This window comes from Rhipicephalus sanguineus, chromosome 4, assembly GCF_013339695.2.
Source record: "Rhipicephalus sanguineus isolate Rsan-2018 chromosome 4, BIME_Rsan_1.4, whole genome shotgun sequence".
NCBI lineage: Eukaryota > Metazoa > Arthropoda > Arachnida > Ixodida > Ixodidae > Rhipicephalus > Rhipicephalus sanguineus.
In genome coordinates, this window is record NC_051179.1 from 116,849,488 (window position 1) to 116,874,430 (window position 24,943).

The following is a 24,943-nucleotide window of genomic DNA, read 5'->3' on the forward strand; positions in this document are numbered from 1 at the left end:
TTCCCACTCAAGTACACATCACTTTGCCGCAACAAATGGGCCAGCTCGAATTATCTATTGGTTCAAATTACAGTCGAACCCACTTATAACAATCCCAGATATAACGATTTATCGGTTATAACGACCATATTTCGGTGCACTTAAGATTTTCCTATGCTGCCCATTGACACTGCATCAACATATGGCAAACATTTTTCAAAGCCTCCTACTTTTACAACGAACACTTCTGACACGATCGCGCTAAAAATATGGCGTGTGCATGCGTGCACTCACGCATGCCCCACTCCAGTTTACCTGCGACGAAGATGTCCTAAATCGGCGAGCAACGTACGCAGATTTCGGATTTCGGACACTGCAAGCAAGGTCACTCACTTTTCAGATGTTTCATCCGTAGCAAAAAGCGAGGAAAAAAATGAAGAAAGAAGTAGGAGGCAGCATCAAGCCTTACGGTCAGATTTCACGCGGCAACCTGTTCCGACGCCGTTCTCTGTAGCTCCGACCGCCTACGATGAACCAATGACTTGGAATGCAAGACATACATGCAAGAAGCGGTAACTGCAATAACTTTTCATTGCACAAGAAAGTTCACTGTGCCCCTCAACTCATCGATGCCACAATGTGCAGCAAAGGGTATTCCATCTCTTCGGTACGGGTAAAGACCGGCCAATCCATCATTACAGCTTCCATGCGATTGTGGCGATGCCTTCATAGGTAAGCATCAGAAAAGAGCGAAGACAAGATGGCGGCTGGTGATGAACGTGCCATTATGACTTGTCACTGACAACCTCATCATAGTCATCTGCAGCTATCTGCTCGGTTGCGCATGTGGCGTAAAGTGTGTGGATTGACGGCGGTACAAGCTCACCATGCTGCCGCTCGCAAGTTCCCCGCAGCCGCGTCGTGCGAGACCGCTTGTGCGCAGCGAAAGTACCTCGCTAGTGTTGAGCGGCGTGGGTCCCGAAAAATGACGATGCAGTGACAGCTGCAGGTTTTATTAGGCGACAACCCAGGCGCACTGTGCCTCATTGTGCAGGGCCGCGCAGAGACGTAGGGTGCGCGTTGCTTGCAAAATGCTTATCTACGCCACGTTGAACGAACAAGCTACTCGCCACACCCACACCCGGTCAGGTGTGATGAAGGCACGAATAACGCACAAACGCACGTACAGTATACAGCAAGCGGCCCAGCTGTGACGGCGTGAGCAGAGTAGGCGTCACGCTGCATACAACTAGCCAGGGATGATTGGCTCCACGTGGCGGTACTGCGCTTCAATGAAACGGTGTCAGTTCATTGCAAAGGCTGTTTAATTCACTCGTGAGCATTCCACCGTGCTCGTGAGCACGCAGCCGGCGTCCCTCAACAACGCGAAAAGGCTTAACTTGTCACCGGAGGGGTTTTGTTAGAAATGTTTAATAAAAATACGCAGAAAAAAAAACCGGCTTGGTCGCTAAGCGCACGTTTTTAAGGGTGAGTCCATATACAACGAACTACTGATATAACGACCACTTTTAATGGCACTTTCGAGTTCGTTATAAAAGGGTTCAACTGTATGCAACTTCATAATAAAGAGGTTCAACCATATTTCGGCTTCTTAACGGCCACATGGAGCTTCAGAGGCAATTCAGGACACCTAAAACAAACACACAATGCCTTGCAGCAGAAAACTCTTACATCAGGCTGCGGGAGAGTTCAGAGTGTGCAATGTGCCTCTGATATCCAGGGCAGAATGTTGAAGTCACCTGTTTCCAGAGATAGTTGATTTTCCTCTTGAGCTTCTTGTTGAGCGTGGCATCACATGCTGACGACACCGACAGAAGCAGGTTGGTTTGAGCCTCCACCTGGGGGAAGACATCAGGTAGGCACAATTAGCACAGTCGGCAAACCACAGAAGCTAACGCAGTAGTGGGAATAAAGAACAGGTCAAGTTGACAGACAACACCTTAGCAAAAGGAAGCTACTCAATGCAGGGGTGCAACAGCCAAAATAGGATTTGGAGCAATTTTTGGAGCAGGAAAATCTTGCTTTTGGAGCAGGAAAATCCAAATTTGGAGCAGGCTACGGGAAAAAAACTCCGTTTTGGAGCACAAAATCACAAATTCGCAGCGGCTTCACAAACAAAGCTTGCTTTTGGAACAGCAAAGCGGTGACCAGCAAACAGCAAAGCGGCGCGCCAGCAAAGCGGTGACCGCACTCGCGTCGAAGTCAAAATTATTAGAAGACCAATGTCCACATTTCCCAAAAAGCGGAAGGCTTTTTCGGCACATTGTGGTGTCGGCCGACAGTTCACTCGTCAACACTTTACTCGTCAGTGCGCTAAAAAAATACTGCTGTATATACAATCCGCGGATTCGTGCATGTGAGCACTGCTAGTTGAACAAAGCTAGCGTTGAACCGGACTCCATCGAACAATAGCAACTCCCCACTAAGATTTGCAGCACGTGTCAAACGGCCCATTTGCCAGTTAACTTTCTTTAAGCGGTGCTTCCGCATTAAATGGCCGCTGACCATTGCTCATGTTGAATGACCTTGTAGAGCAGCGTTTGAACCAGCAGTAAAAACTTCATTTAGGCCCATCTGCCCACCAGCAAACCCGCCAGAACAGATTAACGTCATGTTTGAGTCAAGCCACACTGGATCGGATTGGATTGCATGAAGGAGCCCCTTCCAACACTAGGTCGCCATTGCGGACTTCGTTCCGCGCTAAAACCAGGCTAAAACTAGCGCAACCGAAAAAGATTTTGTGGTTACCTGGGGCGTTTTGGCGCAGCGTGGCGCAGTTTCGACAAATATCGCGGTTTCGGCGCAGCTCGGCGCAGAAAAACGAAATTGTATCAACATGGCGCATTTGGCGCAGCTGTTGCATCCCTGTCAATGGTTAAAAGTAGGGGTGTGCGAATATTCGAAATTCCGAATATTTTCCGAATAGTGTTTGCTATTCAATTCGATTCGCACTCGAATTTTACTATTCAAACTATTCAAACTTCCCATGTCAGGTTGAAAGTGACCCCTTCAAATTTTGGATACGCTTCACCTCATCACACTCTCGTATTGCGGCAACACTGCCTTTCAAGCTCTGTTACGGTCGGACTTTGCCAAGACGCAGTCAACGTCCGATTGAAAGTGGTCCCTAGATTTTTCAATATGCTTTACCTGATCACACCCCCGTATTGCGGTAAAGCTGCCTTTCAAGCTCCGTTACGGTCGAACTTAGCCAAGACACAGTCAACGCCCACTTGAAAGTGGTCCCTAGACTTTGAATATGCTTCACCTCATCACACCCCCGTATTGCAGCAAAGTTGCCTTTCAAGCTCCGCTACGGTCGCAAATGTACTAACTCAAGAAAAGGCTGGTTACAACATGAAGATGAAAGATGCAGCAGAGGTGGGGGCTCAATTAATGCTGTTTTGGACCTGAAATTTGGGCAGGAAGTCCGAAAAATTGGACGCCGAAGCTTTTTAGCATCCAAAATTTCAGATGTTCTTATATATCGACGTCTACGAGGCAGATTTGGAACTCCAGACTTGAAGGGAGCACACTCTTGTCTGCCACATCAGTTGGGTTTCCACAGAAGTTGAAAGAGAAGGAGAGGCTGAGGAACTGGCATCTTTGCCTAGCACGAGGAAAGTGTCGTCGGCAACACTTTGGTTGCACCAAACCATGTACATAAATACAATTCGGCCTCTACATTGCCTCATTCTTGATAAGACAACTATGAAAAACCACTCCGCCAGCGCTTCATCAACACAGCGAAAAGAAACGTTCATGTTACTATCTCATAAGAATATGCTTAGGAATCCTCTCCAACTTTTTTTTCTGAAATTTCGCTTCGAAGTATTCGAGAAACATTCTAGAAATATTCGAGAAATATTCGATTCGATTCGCACTCACAATTTGATATTCGAATTCGCTTCGCACCCAAAATTTTGCTATTCGCACAGCTCTAGTTAAAAGAAAAGGAAAGCAAAAAAGACTAGTCTCTCTTAATAGATAAACATGTGCCTCTTTCATGTATGCCACTGTGAGCTTAGGATAACCGCACTCAAAACAATATGAACTACAACTGGCTTGAGACAATCCCAACAGCAAAGCTCTACATTGAATGTGCATGTCTAACATTAGCATGCAAAGGAAACAATGTCCCTCTTTTCCATAAAAGGCACAGTACTTTCTTAAGCAAGAATAGGCAACAGATCATTGTGCATATACTGTATTCAGGAAAGCCCGGAACAGGTGTACTTGTCATGTCGTCTGCTCAGTTCTACATGCATGCCAACCCATGAATTTCTGGAAAATTTGGAAAATCATGTGGACACAACTCAGGGAAGAGGGTTTGGCTGTTTGGCTGATAGTGCTCCTTTATTAACAAGCTAGTCCTGGGCTCAAGCACATTAAAGCGGTGGTGCCATCAAATTTGTGGCTTGCACGTTCTTTGATGCAAACGTTTCTTACAGCTCCAGGAAGCATGATACGTGCTCCAAAATTCATGTATTCTAGCTAAATAATTTTATATATCGCCTTACCTATATGAACCAATTTCGGTTTCGGCTTCTGGGTGCCGAGTTGGACACTCACTTCACTGTGTAGGACGCTTGAACACGTGGGCCCACGAAGCTGTGACGCGTGCAGTGTTGCATCGTCTGCTCTCCCACACACGCGCGAGCAACCGACCAGATGCCTTCAACACTCGCTAAAATTCTCTAATAGAGGATATTAGCGTGCGCGGTATTCCGGTATACGCAGAGATGTCTCCGGAGTAATGAATTACCAGACGATGGTACAGACATCTCGTGACGCTTCGTGGAACCACAATTACAGGTGCGTTTCTTTCTCTTTGCTCAGTAGCCGTGGCGAAAAAAAAAAGTTTTAAAAGGCAACGCATTCGGAACTATGCCACTGCCGAGAAATTACACCAGCAGAGAAGGAGAATATGTTAGGCTTCCGCGACAGCAATTCTGTGCTTGCCTGGCTCATCTTAGCGCCACCAGGTGGCCCAACCTATCCGGCCTCTCACAATTACGGCTACGGTAACCCGGTAGCTAAAAGCAAAGAAGTGTGCGAACTAAAGTATTCTAACACCGTGCAACAAACTAAACTTCCCTAATGTCGCCTTCGCAGGTCCACATGACAATGCGAAGCACTTAGCAAAATGCGAGTGTAAGTTTGGCTACTTAGGCAACAAGCACAGAAAAAATGAGTGTAGTTGGCAGCCGATGCTCTCTTGGCTTGAACGATGCAGCGGAGCTTTGTGTCACCACTCACTGAACGTCACTCTAATGAGGTCTGACGTCCCTAAAAGTTTTGTTACACTTCCTACACAGTGATATCCTTCCCACCATATGATTTGGACTGTTCCTTCTGAGATGTCAACATTTCTACTTCTACTAAAGGTGTTCTTCAGGCAATGCCCTTGTTAAACAATAAACTATGGTAACAATGGCAGCTATTAAAAAGTGCTGCTACTTGCACGTGTCCTTGTTCATGCGTAGGAGGAAGTCGGAGTGACTGACCAGGTCTCGGATCTTGTCGGGTTTGAGGTCTCCCCGATTGACCAGGACCTGGTGGGCTACTTTGCAAGACCAGCTGAACGCCGTGAGGCACGTGCGAGCCAGGTTCTTCCTGCAGACAAGCCAGGTTTGCCCACGTTCAGCCGGTCATCATAGTTGCACAGAGAAGCAACATTCATACACGGACCTTCAGTACGAGTACGCTCACAGTCATTTGATCAATGCGCGTTTCTAAATGTGCAGTGCAATCAATACTTACAGTAAAAAATAAAATAAAACAGCCACACTGATTTTGTGTACTATGTGAGTTTTTTTTTTGTGTGTCTTTCTTGCTGTTCGAACAGCATTTGTCAAGTGTGAACTACGCGCAACCAGCTCCTACTCTGGCCCTTCTAGTAACAAGACAAATTTTTAATATCTCGTGGGCATCCTTCATCAGCTGAAAAAAAAATTTGCATGCAATTACAGCATTACCAAGAATACCAGCAATACAGCCAAACATGAATGCCTATATTTGGCTTACTGACACTGTCATAATTAGAGACTACTTCTAGAGTTACAAGATTTCTTATGATTGAATAATTAAATGCAATTAACAAAAACAATACTACCAGCCACTCCTGTAGTGGGAACAATATGTACTATGTTTTCTCCACATAAGTCAGCTCCTATTTTTTCAAAATCTTGGCGCTTGAAAGCTGGCACACCCCGTATAACTTAAACAAGCGTAGACACAAAAATCTTTGCTCAAGATTTCAAAAATTCCCGCAAAGACGTAGAAAGCGTTTGTGTGACGGCATAAATTAGTTTCCTGTGACAGCAACACCATATAGTACCACAGTGGAGACGTTGGCAAACCGATGTGCCATTTCCTACATTTCACGTGTGCGCGCCCACTTTGAGGTACCAGTTCTAGGAAAATGTGCCGCTGCATCTCCCGCTAGCAAAACCACGTCATCGCCACTATTGGTGTCGGGTGAGTCCGACCACGAGCATCCGTCTGGACGTGAGCAAGTGTATGCGAAAAACCATTTCATTTTTGATCCCTTCACATTGGACGGTGAAATTTTCTCATACTACACGTGGTCACAGTCATCGTTTTTGCTGTGCACATCTCCAATGTCACACCATTTGCAGCTCTCTTTCAGAGTGTTCACTAATGGTTATCACAATCAGTCTCAAAAAGGAGCCACACTTTGTTTCTAGACTTCAAAATTCAAATAAATTAGCTTTCTATCTGTTCTCTGACAAAATTCATCACAGCATTCCTCACAAGCACACAAAGCTCATGCTGTAGTTTGTTTTGTGTCAGGTTAACATTTAGCTGATTTTGGTGCCTACACTCCTTTAACGCTTCAAAGGCAAAACTTGTCTTAGATGAGAGACAGCATTTTTTCCCCCATTTATTAACAAATGCTTGTACTCCCTCAGTCAGCCTCACTGTCAGGTGGGGGAATAACAATCCTGAAACACCCAGAAGACCATTTCATTTCTACATGGACTGTAAGAAGGTAACTGCATACACTTAGGATTACACTCACTCATTACTCAAAATAATGGTGTCAGTTCATGAGACAAGTACAGCAAAGCCTCAGTAATCAAACTGATAATCATGCCACACCGGGCAGCAAGGAGAGAAGCAACCAAAGTCATGTTTGCACAGCTATGCATGACAACAGGAGAAGCATCAACCCAGCGTTGCAGCAAACGAGGTAACACTCACGTGATGAAGAGGGGCTTGTGGTCACGCGACACGTCAAGGATGGTGGAGATGAGGTGACCCGCGCTGGACGGTTGGGAGGCCAGCAAGGAATCGACCAGCTGTTCCACCAGGTGGCGCGAAGTGCTCCCATGATACCGGGAAAGCGTCAGCCGCAGCACTTGGCACAGGCCACGCACCACAGGGTCCGCTAGGCATCCTGAAACGAGCGTCAGCAGGAACCCTCGAGTCTCCGACAAAGCTGTGTCCCGTAACAAAGTCTTCCTAACTCATCGTTTTAGAGTACACCGGCGAGAACGAAGTCACGGAAGAAATGAACCTCGGCTCAACAGGTGGTTTAGGGTGAAACCGTATTGTCGTCACCAGAATTCCTGTGTGCTCTAAACATAGCTTTCATCTTGTGTTCCACACAAGCGTGACATTGCTACAAGACTTCTGTCACGTGACCACTAGAGCTGGCCTTTGTCAGGCCTTCTATGTTTCATGGCAGGAATCGGAGGCCTCTCCCTACATTCACCAATTGCTCCTATTTTGTGCAAGCAGACATGAATTTTAAGCCTACACATGTCTTTAGCTTCTCTCACCGCATAGTTTTCTATTTTACCCAACTTCACTTCCCTTCTCCTTGTGGCACTAATTCAGTTCTGTGATTAATTGACGACCAGCTCTGTCCCACACACTACATGGACTGCCCAGCAGCATACTCCGCTCTCAATAAGAACTAGAATGTCCCTATGTTTCTACTCTGCATCACTCTCTTCGTATCTACTATACACTTAACACCTTATTTTACTGTAGTACGTAAAGCCAAGCTAGTTGGTATGAATGCGTAGTGCAATAAAACGTGAGTTGAAAGTTCGCCCCTGTATCGTCTCTCTTACCTGTGTTTCTTGCGCTATTGCACTATGCTTATTTTACTGTATGCTGCACAGTCCTTAAGTTCTCAAGTTTCACAAGGCTGTTACCAAACCTAACTTTATGGGTTAACTTGCATGGTAATACACAAATAGAAAAAAAAGAAGCATATATTTTTTCTTCATAACAGAATTAACTGCGTTTAGATTAATTCAACACCTCAAGACAAACAGCACAGGCACACATTGTGATAACTTAACGGCTATGCTGCTGCAATACTAAGCAAGAGGAGGCAGTTTTGATTCCTGGTTATGACAGTCACATTTGAATGGGAACTAAGTGTAAAAATACCCATGTATTTTGGATATAGGTGTACATAAAGATCTTAGATCATCGCAATCAACCTAGAGTACCCCCCTACAGCATGCCTTGTAGTAATCGTATCGTGATTTTTACACATAAGTTCCCAGAATTGAATACACTAAACACAGCACGACATGCAGGCCAAATACTTTTGGGTGTCTGATAGAGTTGAACAGCCCGACGTTACACCATACAGTTAGAATGACTACAGTTTATCAACCTCACAAGGACACGCTTGAAGGTGACTCATACCTCTCTAGTCTTAGACAAATGCTCATGCAGGAATGAATATTTGGAAGTCCACAGCGTGTGGGTCGCACAATGGTCAGAGCTTCTATGTGCTGCATAGTCCAGTAATATTGCCATCTGTTCAGATAAAAGTGCCCAAAAAAATCTGAGTTCCTTCAAGCTGACTGAAGTGTAGTATCAGCTGTACAAGTCATCAAACATATATAGGGGGTATGCACCTGACGTCATCCGCAAGGAGCGCTAGCGTCGTTCCAGGATGCCGCCATTTTGGCGGTCTCGGTGGTTCGCGGCGCTCATGGTGGCACTGTGGAACTATCTGTTTTTTCGCTTTTTATGGTGCATCTGTGGACTGCAATGGACTTAAGCGCACACGCACGTGGGTTAGATAAACCTGCGCGATTGCGCTACCTGGCGAAAGTGCGTCTGTGCGGCGGCGCAGACCCACTCGAAGACGCTGAACTTCAACCCGATGTTGCACTGCATGCTGCCGCGTGTCGACTTCACCGACATGAAGGACTACCTTGTTCGCGAGACAAGTTTTGTGTCGCGTGAGCAACTGAAAGCTTATAAATCCATGCACGGTCACAACTATCTCACGAGCGGACGGGTGCAGCAGCCGGGTATCAAGGTTCTCCAAGACAGCAGGATAGTTGCAGTTGGAAAGGTAAACAGACTTCCCTCGTCCACTTGTAATCGCGTTTATTGTGCCGTGCGAGCGCTCTGCCGATACTGTAAACCCAGTAACGGGATGTAATGGCAGAAAAGCGATCACAGCAATTGGTGCAGTGCTGTTTTCAAATGGTTTTTTGCTTCTCAACAACCGCTGCGTGCGGTGCTAATGTGTAGCCGATTTATCGCAGCTTTTTAGTACAGGCGTCAAAGTTCTGCCGTACAGCACAATCGCTGTTGTCAGAAAAGTAAGCCGACTTCCCCGTTTATTTATAATCGCGTTTGTTCTGTCGTGCTAGCGCCGTGTGAAACCCGTAAACACGGTAACGGGACGTCAGGGCAGGAAGGGATTACAGCACTTGCCAGTGGCTGCTTCTAAATGGTTTTTCGCATTTCAACAACCGCTGATTGCCTTGCTCGTGTGTAGCTGAGTTATCGCAAGCGTTGAGCGACAGTTCTAGCTAGGGCGACGCGCAGCTTTCTGAAGGATTAAGTATGATCTAACTCCATTCCGCGTTAAACGCGATCGCCAGACTTTAAGAAGCCGCATTGCGTCGATCACTTACGTCGTGCAAGTCAGCGTTGACGTTGCTTTATTCAGACATTCTTAGTGTTCCAACTTTGCAGCTATGATAGCTTTCTAATTTATTTCAAATGTTTAGGTCACATCACTGAGGTTGTCTGTTTGTACTCCCAGGTTCGTCATTCACAGTCATTTAATGAAAAGCTCCTTACGCCGTGGCTTCTCATCAAAGAAGACGGTGAGGTACAAGCTGCTCACTGCACCTGCAAAGCTGGCCTTTGGTATGAAAAAAAAACCAACCGAGGCAGCATACTGATCCACAGGCTTCTTTTTCGTGTGGTTGTTACAACCAAACACGGCGCAGTTCACCATTGTCGCAGCTGGCTGACGTGCAACCACGCCACGTACCGTCTCTCCGCACACACAAATAAATTCGTTCAAAGATTTTCATGTAATAAATACGCACCGCGCACGAGACACTGCGGTGCGTGGGCTAAGCAGAACGCATACAGAACGTAGCCCGATACTGCCGGTACTGCTACCTGCTACTGCGCTCACGAACGGCCGGACCGCCAAAATGGCGTCGCTGCCCGGCGATGCTATCGCCACCTCGCGGATCAAGGTACAGTGCATACCCCCTATAGCTAGCTGTTTCTTAACTAAATATCTGTTACAATTTTTCCATTGGATATGTAGTACCAAAGTGAGTGAACCAAATCACAAAGGCGTCACTGACATAAGACAAAGTGAAGTGCCTCTGCTTGCTCTAAAGTCTCCGCCCAGGCAATGCAGAAGATATTTGTGGAAAACAAGGGCTGGCTTAAGGTAAAAAGTGGCCTTTGCATTTCGAAGTTGCTCAGGGAATTGCTGGCTGATTTTGTCTCAAGTACTTGAGAGCAATGCTTCATAAATTTAACGCCAGCATTTTAGGTTTACATGGCCAAACCAAGGTTAAGTTGCCTGAAAGCAACCGTAGGCTTTTAAAAGTTACCGCTTGATGAATGTTGCACAAAGTGGCGGATAGCAAATAAACGGACAGTCAGTGCAGTCCTCGCAGTTTTTTACTGCTTTTGCTACAACCGAACTTTTTCTTTAAAAATCTCCTCTCTACCATGCAGCTCGGTGCCCCCTTTATCTACAAAAATGCACAGGTCATCAACACCCACAAAAGGGGGCGGGGGGTTGGGCACTAGTCTTTCATACTGCAAACTACTCGTTATGAGGAGCCGTCACGGTCTCTTTTCAAAACTTTACACTGCGATTACTGCGAACGAAGCGGGAGATAATCGTGTCGCTATTGCCCAACGGCATCCGATCACGCTTGTAGCGGTGGTGGTGCATCGGGTTCTCGAGCTCCCACAGTGAATCGAGGGTTACTTATCCCGCCGCTTCTGCCCCGTGTACGTCGAAGGGCATCCACGATTTCATAAATGAATGCTCACCTGCGCCCGCAGGGTCACCGCACGGCATTCCGCCCACACTTCGTGCGTAACCGCAAGATCCAATTCAGGAACTTTGGTGCCTCGCCCGATCGAGCAATCGTACGATCGTTGCAAGCAAGCCGCCACCGGCGCGAAAAGTATTTACGCTGGATTACTAAACCAGACTAACGACACCGGCAGGTGCTGTACAACTGGGCAATTACACACCGTAGTAGCAACAGCACCGGCTTAAGATCTTCATCGTCTTTGCGGAGAGAAATAACTACTCGCGAGACTATTTTGCGGACTTATAAAGGGTTACGAAAAGAAACCCGATCACGCAAACGCCATGAGAGACGCCGGCCCGGCGTGGCCGCAAAACTGGGCAACACGTGCAAGTTATCGAGGTCGGTGCCGCATTTTGACGGCGCAGAAAAACTCCGCACTTAGTGCGAATCGTGAAGCCGCTGTGACACGTCACGCCGGCGAAATTGCGGGGCCGGCAAACTCATATTTTCCGTGCCCCGAATGAGTACAAACTGCGGAAGTCTTTACCGGTTTTTGCCGCTTCTTCCAGCTGGCAGAAGAGCTCCTTGCGAGTGACAAGCTTGGACGTTTGCACTTTGACCGGGAGGTCTTTAAATACTGGAGGTACCTGCAAAGAAACGATGTTTGCCTGTGCATCCTGATTCTTTCCACGTAAAGGATGCGCTCGAGGCAGTCACGTAGAGGCAGCAATATTTAAACTGCGCTAAACTTTATTGGGAAAACTTACTTCCACTCCTGCCATGACCACTACTCACAGGCTGCACTCACGGCGTGGAAAAACATGACGTGAAGCGATGACTATGGCAATGTGGCAGCTGGCGACGCTCGAAACAAAAACTGAGCTTGAAAATAAAAACAAAAATGTTCGGATGAAGACCCTTTATTTCGCTTACAACAAACGCTGACACTGCAAAATTTTTTTACACCGCATGTTAAAAACACACGCACGTACCATATTCGCCCCCTCCCCCTACGCTCCCTTTTCCTTAAAAAAAAAATCTGCTGTGCCTCAGCTACAGAAAGAATTACAAAAGTCAACGCAGGCAAACTTTATTATGCAAACTGAAAAATAAAATCACGCTACAAAAAAAATAAAACAGACGACACCGAACCCCTTGAGTTGCTAAAGAGCTTCGCCAGATGGCGGCACGTGTATAGAGGCCGAAAGACGCGCATCGCAAGTTTTCGCCGTGCTGTAAAAGGCCAGTTATCGCAGCAATTTTTCTGGCTATAAAACGTCCTTTGTGTTTTTGGAAACTTGCGACGGCTACCTGCCGGCTTTTCCCACAAAAGTAAGTGCCCCATGCTCCGTGGAGCTCAAAATTTTCTAATCGGCACGGACAATCTCGACAAGACTAGAGTGCCTTGATGCGCGCGCCCCTGCAGCGCGCGGGCATCAAGGCCGTGATCAAGGCACCCTAGACAAGACTGACGCAGAGCGCCGATCGCAAGGGACGTGCGTGCATTTTTTGTTATGGTAGTGTGAAAATTCCTACCGGCGAGTGTACAGAGTAAAAAGAAAATATTTAGTCTGCACGTCATTGTGAGAAGCACTTCGATTATGGAAGTAGGTAATTTATTATCTCCTGCGTGCAACTAAATTTCACAAAATATTGGAATTCACGATTGAATTGCCGAATAACGATCGATAGCTTAAAGTTATTCGATTTGAAGTTAACATTTTCGAGACACTGCATGTACTGGGAATACAACACCAGATCAGAGGAAGGCCTTTTGCTCTATGAATCAGGCTATATTCAAAAATGGTAAAAAGAGCGATAAATTGAAAAATCGTGTGCGCACAAGAAAAGTGCACTTGCCATCAGTGGCGTAAATCATGGGGGGGGGGGGCTCAGGGGCGTCTGGACCCCCCTTGTGTTCAGGTGGGGAGGGACACCCCTTGCAAGTGTCCCACCTTGAGATTTATCTTTCAAACGTCATATTGAAATTTTCAGTGCATTCACCGTAAAAGCAGCTCTGAAATCTGAAGCTTTTCCAATGAGCAGAAACGAAGTATAAAAGTTGCTGGTCGTTTCAAAAAGAGCACGAGCTTTCTGAAATGCTAATTCTGAAGTGCCGCAAATGTTTTTATGCTGGGCTTTAAAATGTAAAGTAAATAAAGAATCCACGATCACGTGCCGGCCGTTATTTAGGTCGGCGATTTGCTGAAAACCATTCACAATGAAGTATAAATCTGATTGCTTGACTATGATTGTGTGATTAAAAAACAAATTACCGGTGAACATAAAGATGCTTTACAAGAAATTTTCCAGGGGTAAATCGTGGCAGCTGCTATATAATGCAGTTGAAGTTCAAGAAAAGCTGTACCTTTGCGCGTTATCACGAAAAAGTGCTAGCATTGTTATTTCGTGGCTTGACCAGAATGACATAGCTGGAAATATGCTACCCTACCTACGTGTTACGCTTAGAAACAAACATCGCCATGCAACGTACGCTTACACTTTTGGCTGCTCACGCTCGTTATTTCTGAATTTTCATTTGAAAGGATACTCTTAATTTTTATATAATTAAAAACGTAAACCTATTCATAAAAACAGAATGGCCGCCATTGCACGACGTTCGTCCCTCCTTGTGATTTTTCTGGATTTACGCCACTGCTTAATTGCCATGCAGCTGGGTCACCCAACTTCGGTATGGCTATACCCTATATGTCAGTCTGCGAAAAAAATGCTGGCTGCTATCTGCAGACAAGGTAAACCTGCCAAAGATGACAGCAAGGAGTACAAGAAGATGGCCGTCATTCCGTACTGATATGCCGTATCGCATGGGCTCAAGAAAAAGAAAAGATAGGCGAAAGGAACGGGGTGAAATATTCAGTGCCATTTAAACCGCGTGGACTGCGTAGCCAATTCTGAGCAGGCGAGTCATGAAAAGTGCACTGTTAAACATAGGCATAAATAGGCGGAGGGCTCTGGAGGAGTCAGACATACGTAGGCCAAACCAATGATCTCCGCTGGTGGAGGCCAGTGGGCCAAGCTGGCCAATGCTTGGACGAAATTAATGCCGCGACAGCGTGAAGATTTGGTCAAAAAGTTGCCGATTTTGGACAAGACAAAGAAGCTAGCGCATGTGGCAGGGGCGTAGCCTGAAATTTTTTTCGAGGGGGGGGGGGGGGGGGGTCAACCATACTTTATGTATTTTCGTGCTTGCGTTTGTATGTGTTCGTTTTATATATACGCAAGCAAAATTGAACATTTTCAGCGGGGGGGGGAGGAGTTCAACCCCACCCCCCACCCCCCACCTTGGCACGCCCCTGGCATGTGGGAAGGAACAGCAGTACGAAGGAAATGAGCAAAGCGTTTTACTTTATGAATGAAATATTTGGCCGCGACTGCGTAAACGCATTACTGACTTGCTCCATGTGCTTATAACACGTGCTCGTTGGAGCTTGTTACGTCACACTTTCTTGTCGTTGCATCCCACTTCCTTGCGTCATGACAAGCGTCACCTTTCACTGTCTGTGCGTATAATATGACGAGCGAAAGCGAATGAATAAAAGTTGTTAGTGCGCAAAGTCCGTGTCCTTTTTGCGTTTCTTCTGGGTTTTAGTCTGTTGGCGGTGCATCGTTACCCTCAGTAAACTTCACTGTTGCGCGGTTGTCAATTATTTAATTGTTCAGCTTGCTAAGAACTGAAGGAAAGAGTGCAGAATAAAAGGGACTAAACAATTTTAATCGCAGTTAACTTGAGAACATTTCTCTGTGCTAGAAAGTGAATACATTTTCAAGGTTTCAGCATTTTCTGTACGGGCTGCAATAATGAAAAAAGTTTCAGGTAGGCCATTTTACCGTACACACATGATCGTGTAGCTGGTTCAGTCGCACTTCCTGCAAATTTCAGCTAAGATTCCGACGTCACTGCTCAGCTAAACGTAATATTTTCAGGAAGGACGACGAACTTTTAAAGGGACCGACAACTGGCCAGAACGTGGAGTTAGATCCTGGTATAAATGAAAAGACCGTAAAATATAGTGACTGATTCCAGCATCCTTTTCGCGTTGCGAGTAGGATTTATATTTTTAAATCGTGTGTAACAGTAACAAAAACCGGTATGTCGAGCAGCCTAGCGGAAGAGCCTTGAAGCTGTATTATGAAGTCGATCGCTTTGCTGCACGTAGTCTGATGCTGTCATGCATCCCATAATTAGTCCTCAAAGTTAGAGCATGCATATTATTATCCAGCCCCACTCAATTCTGTGCTGCTTACGAGGTAAAAGGAGCTGCACGGTGAGAAGCGGCGCTGCCCCGCCAGTGGCCCATGTCGAGCCGCGGCGCATGAGCGCGAAGTGCATGCATGCGCAGTAAACTCACCGCGCTCGAACACGAACCGCTCTCGCACTCACTGTTTGCAGCATATGTCTCGTGTGTATAATGACTTCATAATAATATATTAATATCTGGGGTTTAACGTCCCAAAACCACGATATGAGACGCCGTAGTGGAGGGCTCCGGAAATTTCGACCACCTGGGGTTCTTTAACGTGCACCTAAATCTACACGGGCCTCAAACATTTTCGCCTCCATCGAAAATGCAGCCGCCGCGGCCGGGATTCGATCCCGCGACCTTCGGGTCAGCAGTCGAGCGCCATAACCACTAGACCACCGTGGCGGGGCCTGTATAATGACTTCATATTCGCCGCAGATGAAAGAATGCCGTAAATCCGGAACTAATACAACTAATTACAACTTCCACTCTTCCCCTGCTAAAGTAAGTACTACGCACATTAAGAATTGAAGGGACCGGCAACCAATATTCATGGTACCTACTTTCTTCTCACCGGTCAGAGTGCCTAATGACGGAATGGTAACGCGGAAAAAACCCTGAAACATTTGTAATAAGCATTCTTTCATCTGCGGTGTATAATGACTTCATATTCGCCGCAGATGAAAGAATGCTTATTACAAATGTTTCACGGCGTTTTCCGCGTTACCATTCCGTCATTACGCACTCTGACCGTTGAGAAGAAAATAGGTACCATGAATATTGGTTGCCGGTCCCTTCAATTCTTAATGTGCGTATACTTACTTTAGCAGGGGAAGAGTAAAAGTTGTAATTAGTTGTATTAGTTCCGGATTTACGGCACTTCGTGATCTCGCTAGAAATCGTACATGGCGTGACGCGCTCACTGAAACGGCACTACCCGAGCCGGCCGGTCACGTGATCTCGCTTTGACCAGTCAGGTGTAAGTGCGCGTATTTCAGATCTAGCGGCGGATTTACGACGCCACGTGATCTCGCTAGCCGATCTCGTACACTCGAGAGCTTACAGCTTCGCTGTCCGTAGGGTTTTCACTGCGTGGAAGTGGCTCAATGTCTTTAGGAGTGCGCTTTCCTTGAAAGAAAATGCCACGGGCAACAGTCACAAACAATATATGAATCACAAAACAGCACAGTGGCTTCATTATCTGCTGGTTTTTATTAAGGTTGTGTCAAACAAAGAAACGAGCCCTCGATCAAAATCCTCATCATTAGGAGAGAATAGGACGTCATAAGTAGATTACGTCAAAGGAGGTTGTTAGGAACATCGCCGGCACACCATCAATATTTTCGTTTATTTGATTAGCACTCACTTGCGCGTTGCAATGGAATGTGATTTTTCTCCATTGGACACGTTGCTCACGTAATGAAGTCGTACCAGCCCGATAAGAGCCGAAACTCTGATAGCAGTGCCACCACGGACGCGCTCGATAAGACACAGTGCAAAATGTCGGCCACGTCCACCAACATCCATGCCCTCATTATCTCTCCGGAGAAAGGATTAACGACAGCCATGCACCGCACGCATATGGTTCGCCAGTTCTTCTTCTTTCTCGAAGCAGCTCAAGCACTTTTCACACGTGTAAGTGGGTTCGTCATGGACGCATATAGAATGCAGCCACCGCTTTTCGTTTGACACAAACTGAAGGCCGCAGATCGAGCATCGATGCAGTTGTGGAGCCGGACTCAAAGTAACTGCGACGTCAACGCTCTCCACATCTGCAGGGGAAGCTTCCTGGGGGAAACCTCTGGGTGCAGTGCCCTCAGTGTGCCTGGGACTTGCCAAAGTTCTATCAGCCTGGGCACCTCCTGCTACCACAGATGGTTCTGAGGTACCCGAACACAGTGTTTCTTGCACGTACGGTAATCGCCTACTTCTGTCGCCATCTCCCAACGTTACAGTTAATTCGCCCGTGCTGCCACCTGTTCTTCCAAAACATGAACGATCCTGGACTGTAGAGTGGCACTTGTCGAGCCTTGGAGCAGGAGGCGGCGTTTCTTTCCCGTGAGTTACGTCGTGCGTGCGAGCGCCCTCGGCATCAATTGCGCCTGTTGTCTGCGGTTTTAGATGCACGGTCATGTGCATTGTACGAGCGAGTATAATGGCGAACTGTTGACCGCACACAACGCACAGGTGCCTCTTTTTCGGGCATTCCACGGCAAGATGAGGTGTCATACCAGGGGTAAATGCGTCCGGGCACTCCTGGCACTGGAAAGTGTCCGGGCGCAACAGTTCGTATTCAGCGCTCGGGGGTGGGAAATCAGGTGGTTGAGAATCGTCCCCAGAGAAATGCATAACGTACCCTTCAAGATCGTCGTTTACTCCCTCAGCTTGATCGGCCTCCGCTGTAACGAGTAGAATTCTTGGTGGCGCAGGTCCTGTCACTTCACTTAGTCAACGGTGGCAAAGCTGAGTACGGACGCCGACCAGAACGAAAGGGCGTGGATACTGGTAAATTGCTGGGCTGAAGTCGACCAACGTGTATGTGCTCGGATCGTGATCGCTGCAATGGCGTCTTCGTCCCTGTACGTTTCATTGGCAATAAAGTGGTATCATGGGCTTCTTGATGCACGCTAGAAAAATATGGTTACAGCGCAAGAAACGGGACAGACTGAGGCACACGAAGCGCCGACTATCAACCACAGTTATATATGGCTTCTTTAAGGGTTCGTTTTAGAAAAAGGAAGAGGAGAATATTGATAGGTTCTGTGACAGAATGACGTTTTCGGCTAATCAGGCCACAGTTCAGAATCGCCTTTTCACTTTATAGATACGCACTTTCCTTACTCATAAGCGATAATGAGGGAACCGTCACGCACATTTCACCTTTTCTTTCGATGCATAGACATCGTAAATTTCGCGCGCACATTTGTCGACATAAGGTCTGAGTATCTTGCATTTGTACTTAGATTTAGGTGCACGTTAAAGAACCCCAGCTAGTCGAAATTTCCGGAGTCCTCCATTTCGGCATCCCTCATGATCATATCGTGGCTTTGGGACGTTAAACCCAAACAAATCTTATTAATTAGCTTGCATTTGTTGCAGAAAGCTTCACAACCGCACTGTCAGCTGCGCGAGGCAGTGCGACTACCGACGTGCCCCTTCATCAAATTTTGCTGTTACCTGAGAGGGCCGTTGAAGCATCGGCGAGTTTTGCCGACGTAACATTGACCACACGATAGCGGGACTTCGCAAACCACACTACGACAGAATTCAATGATCATATCAGAGGATTTTTTTTTTCGCACAAGTACTGCCCATACTCCTCGCTGTATGGCCTTGTGACACATGCTTGAGAAGCTGTTGTATGACGAAAGAAAAAAAAAAAAAACTTTTGCGCCTGATTGCTAGGCTACGATTTTGTATACGTGAGAAATTTTTGCCGAAATATTTTTATTCAGCAAGAAGGAGCATTCATAAGCTCTTGTATCGTCCCGATTTTTAGCGACATCTTTCTAGAAACGCTGCATGCTGGGTTAACATATGGACGGCTTGCTAATGCAGATATCACGGAATGCTTCCGTGTGCTCAACTTCTACAACTAGGCAGGTTAATCTCGTCCTTATAGCGACCCAATTAAAATGATGGTTCCGGGAAACACAGCCCGACAACAACACGACTGCGAGTGGAGGGTGCGGAAACCGTCAGGTGGCAGAATTCTTCATTAACCTAATGTCATTCATTGTAAATGACGTTAGATTTGCAGTGAAACCGGGGCATTATAAAGTCTTATCATCGTATTCTCTTAAAGAAGGCGCACATTTGCACATCGGCTAGTTTGCATAACGCATTTGCCACAGGACAGGACAGCGGAATGCGATAGCTGTCCTGGCTCGCGCTGCAGCAACAAGCCCACTTCGGGGCTTTTGTTGACAGTTTTAGGTTCATTAACCGAGAACTTTTTCAGTCTAACCAGGTGTGCCGACATTATGCCCCCCTCGCTCTATGACAAGCCGTCTGCCATTCAGCTCGGTGCATTTCATGCCGGAACGCAATTATGGGAGCGCAATGGGAGTTCTGGGCGAATCGACTAAAAAGCCGCCAAAACACGCCCATGTTGCCTGACCACTTTTTTGTGCTGTCCCTAGAAAATTCCAAGCGAGCTGTATACCTAGCCTAATCATATATGGCTCTACCAGATGTTCTCCGGCTCCGCGTGCGAGACCCACGCAAATGTTGGCGGCTTGAGTTCATATAGGTGCATATTTGCCGCTGTCTTTGGTAAGAAAGGGATCCACTTCCTCTTGAGCGGCATACGTGTATTTCGGAAAGGGAGGGGGAATATGTCAGGTTGTGTTTGAGCGTCCCGGAGAAGTGTGTCTCTGACTGCGGCCGGTCTGGAGGCGCACGCTCGCTCCGGCGAGCGCGCGTCTCTGACTCCCTACGTGAAACCAGTGGCGGAACCAGAGGGATCGCCCTTCGCACAAAAGCCCTCCCACCCTCTCCCTCCTGCAGTGCCTGTCGTCCATCTCCTTCGTCAGGTTGCTCCGGCTACTACTTTCCAAAAGGGGGAAGGAGAATCTCTTACTCCTCACCCCCCCCCCCCGGTCGGATGAAGGAACCGCCCCCCCCCCCCCCCAAAGTAGGCACCTGGATCCGCAAAGCACATTGCTTATTTCCTCATTAGATCAGTCATATGGTCCCTACTAAGCACTTCTGGGTGATAGTCACCGCAGAAAAAGATTAGCACGAGCGACCGTTGCGGCTAATGACCGTTTGTGCTGATCTTTCTCTGCGGTGACCGCACGTATCATGTAAAGAGATCTAGGCCGTCCTCAACCGGATGGTCGCGTATGCATGCGTTGCTCTCATTACTCATGCGTACAGTATCAAGGAGATACGGAACACTATTTTGAATAGCTTTTTCGATGGTATACGAAGACAAGTGTTTGTTTACGCCAAGAAAATATATGCACCTCTCCAGATGAAGTTTCGCACACCGTCGGATATCGGACTCGAAGGGGGTCGCGAAATAGTTCGATGTATCCGTAATTGGAGATCAAAAATACGCCTGTAAACCTTAATATTAACACGTCTCGGACAGTCCCATGAGCCGTCTGATTCCTTCTAAAGCTACTTCGAAGCCGTAAAAGTTTATCTAGCTATTAATTATTTTTCATCAAACCCTTCCCGGCCGCGAACTCTTTCCTGCAACGAAGAGCTACAGCTTCACAGTTTAGTTTTCTTCGCACAACGCCACTGTCTAGCGGTGAAGCTTAACAAGGCAAATCCCTTGTTGTGGAGCGCACATCGGAACACCATTCATAAGCCACACGATTCGTCCAAACTGAGCGCAGAGTACACAATGACGACGTAATGAGATCGCTGGTAGCCTAAGCAATCTCAGTAATTTTTAAGCGAACACTCGCAAGGACGCAGATACAGAAAATCTTTGAGAAAGACACGCCGTGGAGTTTGTCCAACTTCACGTTTCACCTGCACCTCGTCAGCTTGATTAGGGATTTTATCAGTACTAGCATAGTATGGTACTATTATAGTTTTGCTTGGCAGCACAGGGTAGCCAGCATGGAGAGAGAAGGAGAGAGAGAAACTTTATTAGCAAGAGTGTTATGGAAAATGCTTGCACCGCTAACAGCGGCCGATGTTTAGTTGGCTTTTTAGTCTCGTGAGGTCCTGGGCTCGTGAAAGAAGCGATAGCAACATCGATGTGAATCGCGGGGGGTCAGAGGGGTCCTGAGCCCCCTTGTGTTCCGGCTGGGAGAGACAGCCCTTGCAAGTGTCCTCCCTTGAGATTTATCTTTCAAACATCATATATTTGAATAGCTTGACAGTAAAGCATATAGCGCATTCAACTTTTTTAATGGCTGTTTCTTTTTTAGTGTTTAGCTGTGCTTCCAAAGCAATGTTGAGTGGCGCCACTGCTGTTATCGTCACTGGGAATAATATCCACGGGGCGTCTTTTGCCACAACACGGCCGCCCCCGCTTCCGCGCGCGCGCACAGCTCTCGAATTGCACCTGTGGTGCGTCACAGTGTAAGTGTTGCTGATTAGCAGTGCTCCAGGCCCAATGAGGAGCGCATGCGCACCAAGGAGGTTTTAAAAAAAAACTTCTGGAGTGGAGGTACGCGCCCACGCGAGCGTGTGAAGCCTGGGAAACCGGTTGGCAGCCATCTTGCTCCAGGCAAGAGGCAGGCGCGGGCAGCGTAATCGTGAGCTTCCGCGGGGGCGTTTCAGCATGAGAACGGGACAGTTAGTAACACCTATTTGACCTTTTTGTTTTGTCCTGCAAGATTGAAGGAGGCAATTTTTTACGCCATAGTACATGGGATGAAGCGTGCCTGATAACACGTAGAATTCGCTTTCAACATTCCCGAAGTAGAGCACATGGTGGAGTTAATAAGCGGTACATAAAATTTTATTCAGCCCCGGCTTTTATACAATTTCAAAAGAAAAAAAGAAGCATATACAATGTGGTTTATACGTGAATCGATAAATCAACAAGTTACGCAATAACTTCAAAATGCGTCATAATGCAGACAGTCACGAAACTAACCGTATGAAACACGCGCCCTTAAAAAGTAAACACAGCAAAAGAAAAGACATGAGAACAGATTAATTGACTAGCTTGCTGCAGCTCTTGTTTACGCTCGTTTAGAAATTTTAAAAAATAACAGTCCTTGTCAGCCGCGTTCTTACTGCACTATGGGAGCTTTAAATGCGAAGCATTTCTTAGCGAACCTTTGGCACATTCAGCGTTTCTATCTATCTATCTATCTATCTATCTATCTATCTATCTATCTATCTATCTATCTATCTATCTATCTATCTATCTATCTATCTATCTATCTATCTATCTATCTATCTATCTATCTATCTATCTATCTATCTATCTATCTATCTATCTATCTAGCCACCTACGTCTGGGTGCTCTCATGATCGCCCCCTTAACTTGGCGTAGACCAAAATCGGCATGGCAGGGTAAGAGGATTTGACGAATATGACTACTAGATCTTCGAAACCGCTGTTAAATTTTTCGTCGAAGCACTCGAAGGTTGTAAAAAACGGCATCGCCATGTCTTGCCTTAAATCAGCCCTCACCAAGTCGTGTGAGTACAAAATGAGTGATAGCTTTAACGCACAGGTTACGCGTCTTTTAGATGTAGGGTATCGTCGTGATGCAGTGGCCACGGTCGCTGAACGTTTAAAGAAGTCTATTGTGTTAAGTCCGAGCATGGTTGCAGAAAGCGATAGGAAGAAACGTGTCGTAGGTATACCGTACATTCATTGCGTATCTCACAGGCTAAAGAAGGTAGGAAGTAGATACGGCGTTAATGTTGTTTTCACGGCTGCCAATAAGCTAGATAAGATTTGTGCCGCTGTGCAGAGGAAGAATGAGCGAGTAAAAGATAAGAAGCGGACCGATATTTGTTTCGTAAAACACGCCAACAAATTCACTGATTGCCAGTGTGGTGTATAAGGTCCCTTTCAGCTGCGGCCGCTTCTACGTAGGACAAACGGGCCGATGCATTAACCACAGATTGTTGGAACATAAGAGATCGCTAATAGGAGGCTCATCTTCTAATATATCTCTACATTGTCGAGATTGTAAGTGCACGCCAAAATTCGATGCTTGCGCAGTGTTGTCGTCATAGAAATGAAGAAACGCGCCTGACGATTGAAGCATGGCATATCGAGAGTAGTGCATGCGTGAGCCAACCGTCGATTAACTTGCATAAAGATGAAATCAAATGCCTTAACAGTTATCTTCCCCGTAGACCGTAACGCGTGCCGGATTGATAGGTTCGCCTGTTGCATGGGCATGCGCAGATAAGTTTTCGTGCCTTCTTTCTTTTCAGCCGTTGTGCGTCTCTTCAGTTGTTAGTCGGCGTTTGTGGTGTCCTGACTTCTTTCTTGTGTCCGTGTTTACACGCCCTGTCTTTTTAGAATGAATACTTACCAACTAGCTCAGCTCTCTGTTATTCTGAGCTACATATACTACACGAATTTGACATCGCCGGCAGCAGGAGGAAGGAAGAAAGAAGCGGAAAGACAGGGAGGTTAGCCAGTTCTTAGACCGGCTGGCTACCCTGTGCTGGTGAAAGGGGAATAAAAAATGGTAGAAAAGAGATGTTACAAAAAAAAAGAAGAGCAAGAAAAGAAAAAAGGAAAGGAGAATAGGCTATATGTAGATAAAAGGAATCTAAAAAAGAAACGCTCCTAGACGAATTTTTTTAGAGGCCAGCGGCCATATAAAGTACACGCCTAACTGCACCTTTTGTTCTCGTCTATTACAAGTGCAACATATGCTGCACTTACCACGTCGGTCTTCAATTGAGCAATCAGGATACTGCGCTTCAGATATTCAAATAGAAATTTCCACGCATGCACCAATATAATTAAATTTCTTGCACAGGAAACTGCATCGAAAGGAATATTAAGTAACCTTTTAAGGAGTTCTGATTTAATACTGCAGTGTGAGTAGAAAATAATGTCCAGGATAGGTAAAAGCTCGTTCGTTCAGCCCTCGTTAATTCGGAAAATCGGATAATTCGGATGTGTTCCCTGGTCCTGGCCTTCGTATGCATTGTTTAATGGCATCAAACTCCCGTTAATCTGGACATATTTGGCTGCAAACTTGTTCGGGCAATCCTCGGAGCGCGCCGAGCCCGAAGCGCCGAAAATGTACGACGCAAAAGAGCGAAAACGGCGTTCGCAGACAAGCGAAAAGAGGCGGCGCAGTCCGCATCGCTATCTTCATCGTTTAGTGATCACGGTTTTGTCCACATACGAATCCGGCACTCAGCAGCAACGACCCCAAACGAGACAAAAGAAGTGGCAACATTCGCTGACTCAAGCGGGTCCAACATTTCAATAATCTCAACAGAGCTTCCGGCGGCCATCGCTCGGCGGCGCCACGGTACCTGGAAGTTGCGAATAGCTTTCAGCCGTAGTCGGCATGCTGGCGTAAAACTCGTTTGCTACATCGCGATGGACGAACTATCAGTAGCCGGCAATTTTACCTGCGAAAGAACTGTCGTCACGAGCATCGGCATACGTGATAAGAGAGAGGTGCAGAGCACGTTTTGAGCTAATTAAACGCAGGAATCTGCCGTAGTCGCATAGTGAAAGAAGTCGCAGGATGAAAAACTGCGACGTCTACACTGCTGTTTTGCAAAATAAGTGCAAATGTGCGTACTAATCAAGAAAATGAAAGTGCTTTGACGTAATAGACATCTGTTTATTGTTTTCTTGATATTTTCAATAATTCGGCATTCGGTTAATTCGAGCATTTTTCCTGGTCCTGTGAAATCCGAATTAATGAGCTTTTACTGTACATATTCCCAACCCAGTAAA

At 46.5% G+C, this 24,943-nt stretch overlaps 1 protein-coding gene across 1 annotated transcript in view; it reads right to left on the reverse strand.

The window, feature by feature from the left end:
• Positions 1-12,177, reverse strand: part of LOC119390613 (eIF-2-alpha kinase activator GCN1-like) — a 298,045-nt gene extending 285,868 nt beyond the window's left edge. The window contains 5 exon segments of the mRNA XM_049415316.1: positions 1,740-1,838; positions 5,508-5,616; positions 7,228-7,423; positions 11,860-11,959; positions 12,080-12,177. Coding sequence (XP_049271273.1) covers positions 1,740-1,838; positions 5,508-5,616; positions 7,228-7,423; positions 11,860-11,959; positions 12,080-12,094 — 519 coding nt within the window. The 5' untranslated portion in view covers positions 12,095-12,177.
• Positions 12,178-24,943: the final 12,766 nt, after the last annotated feature.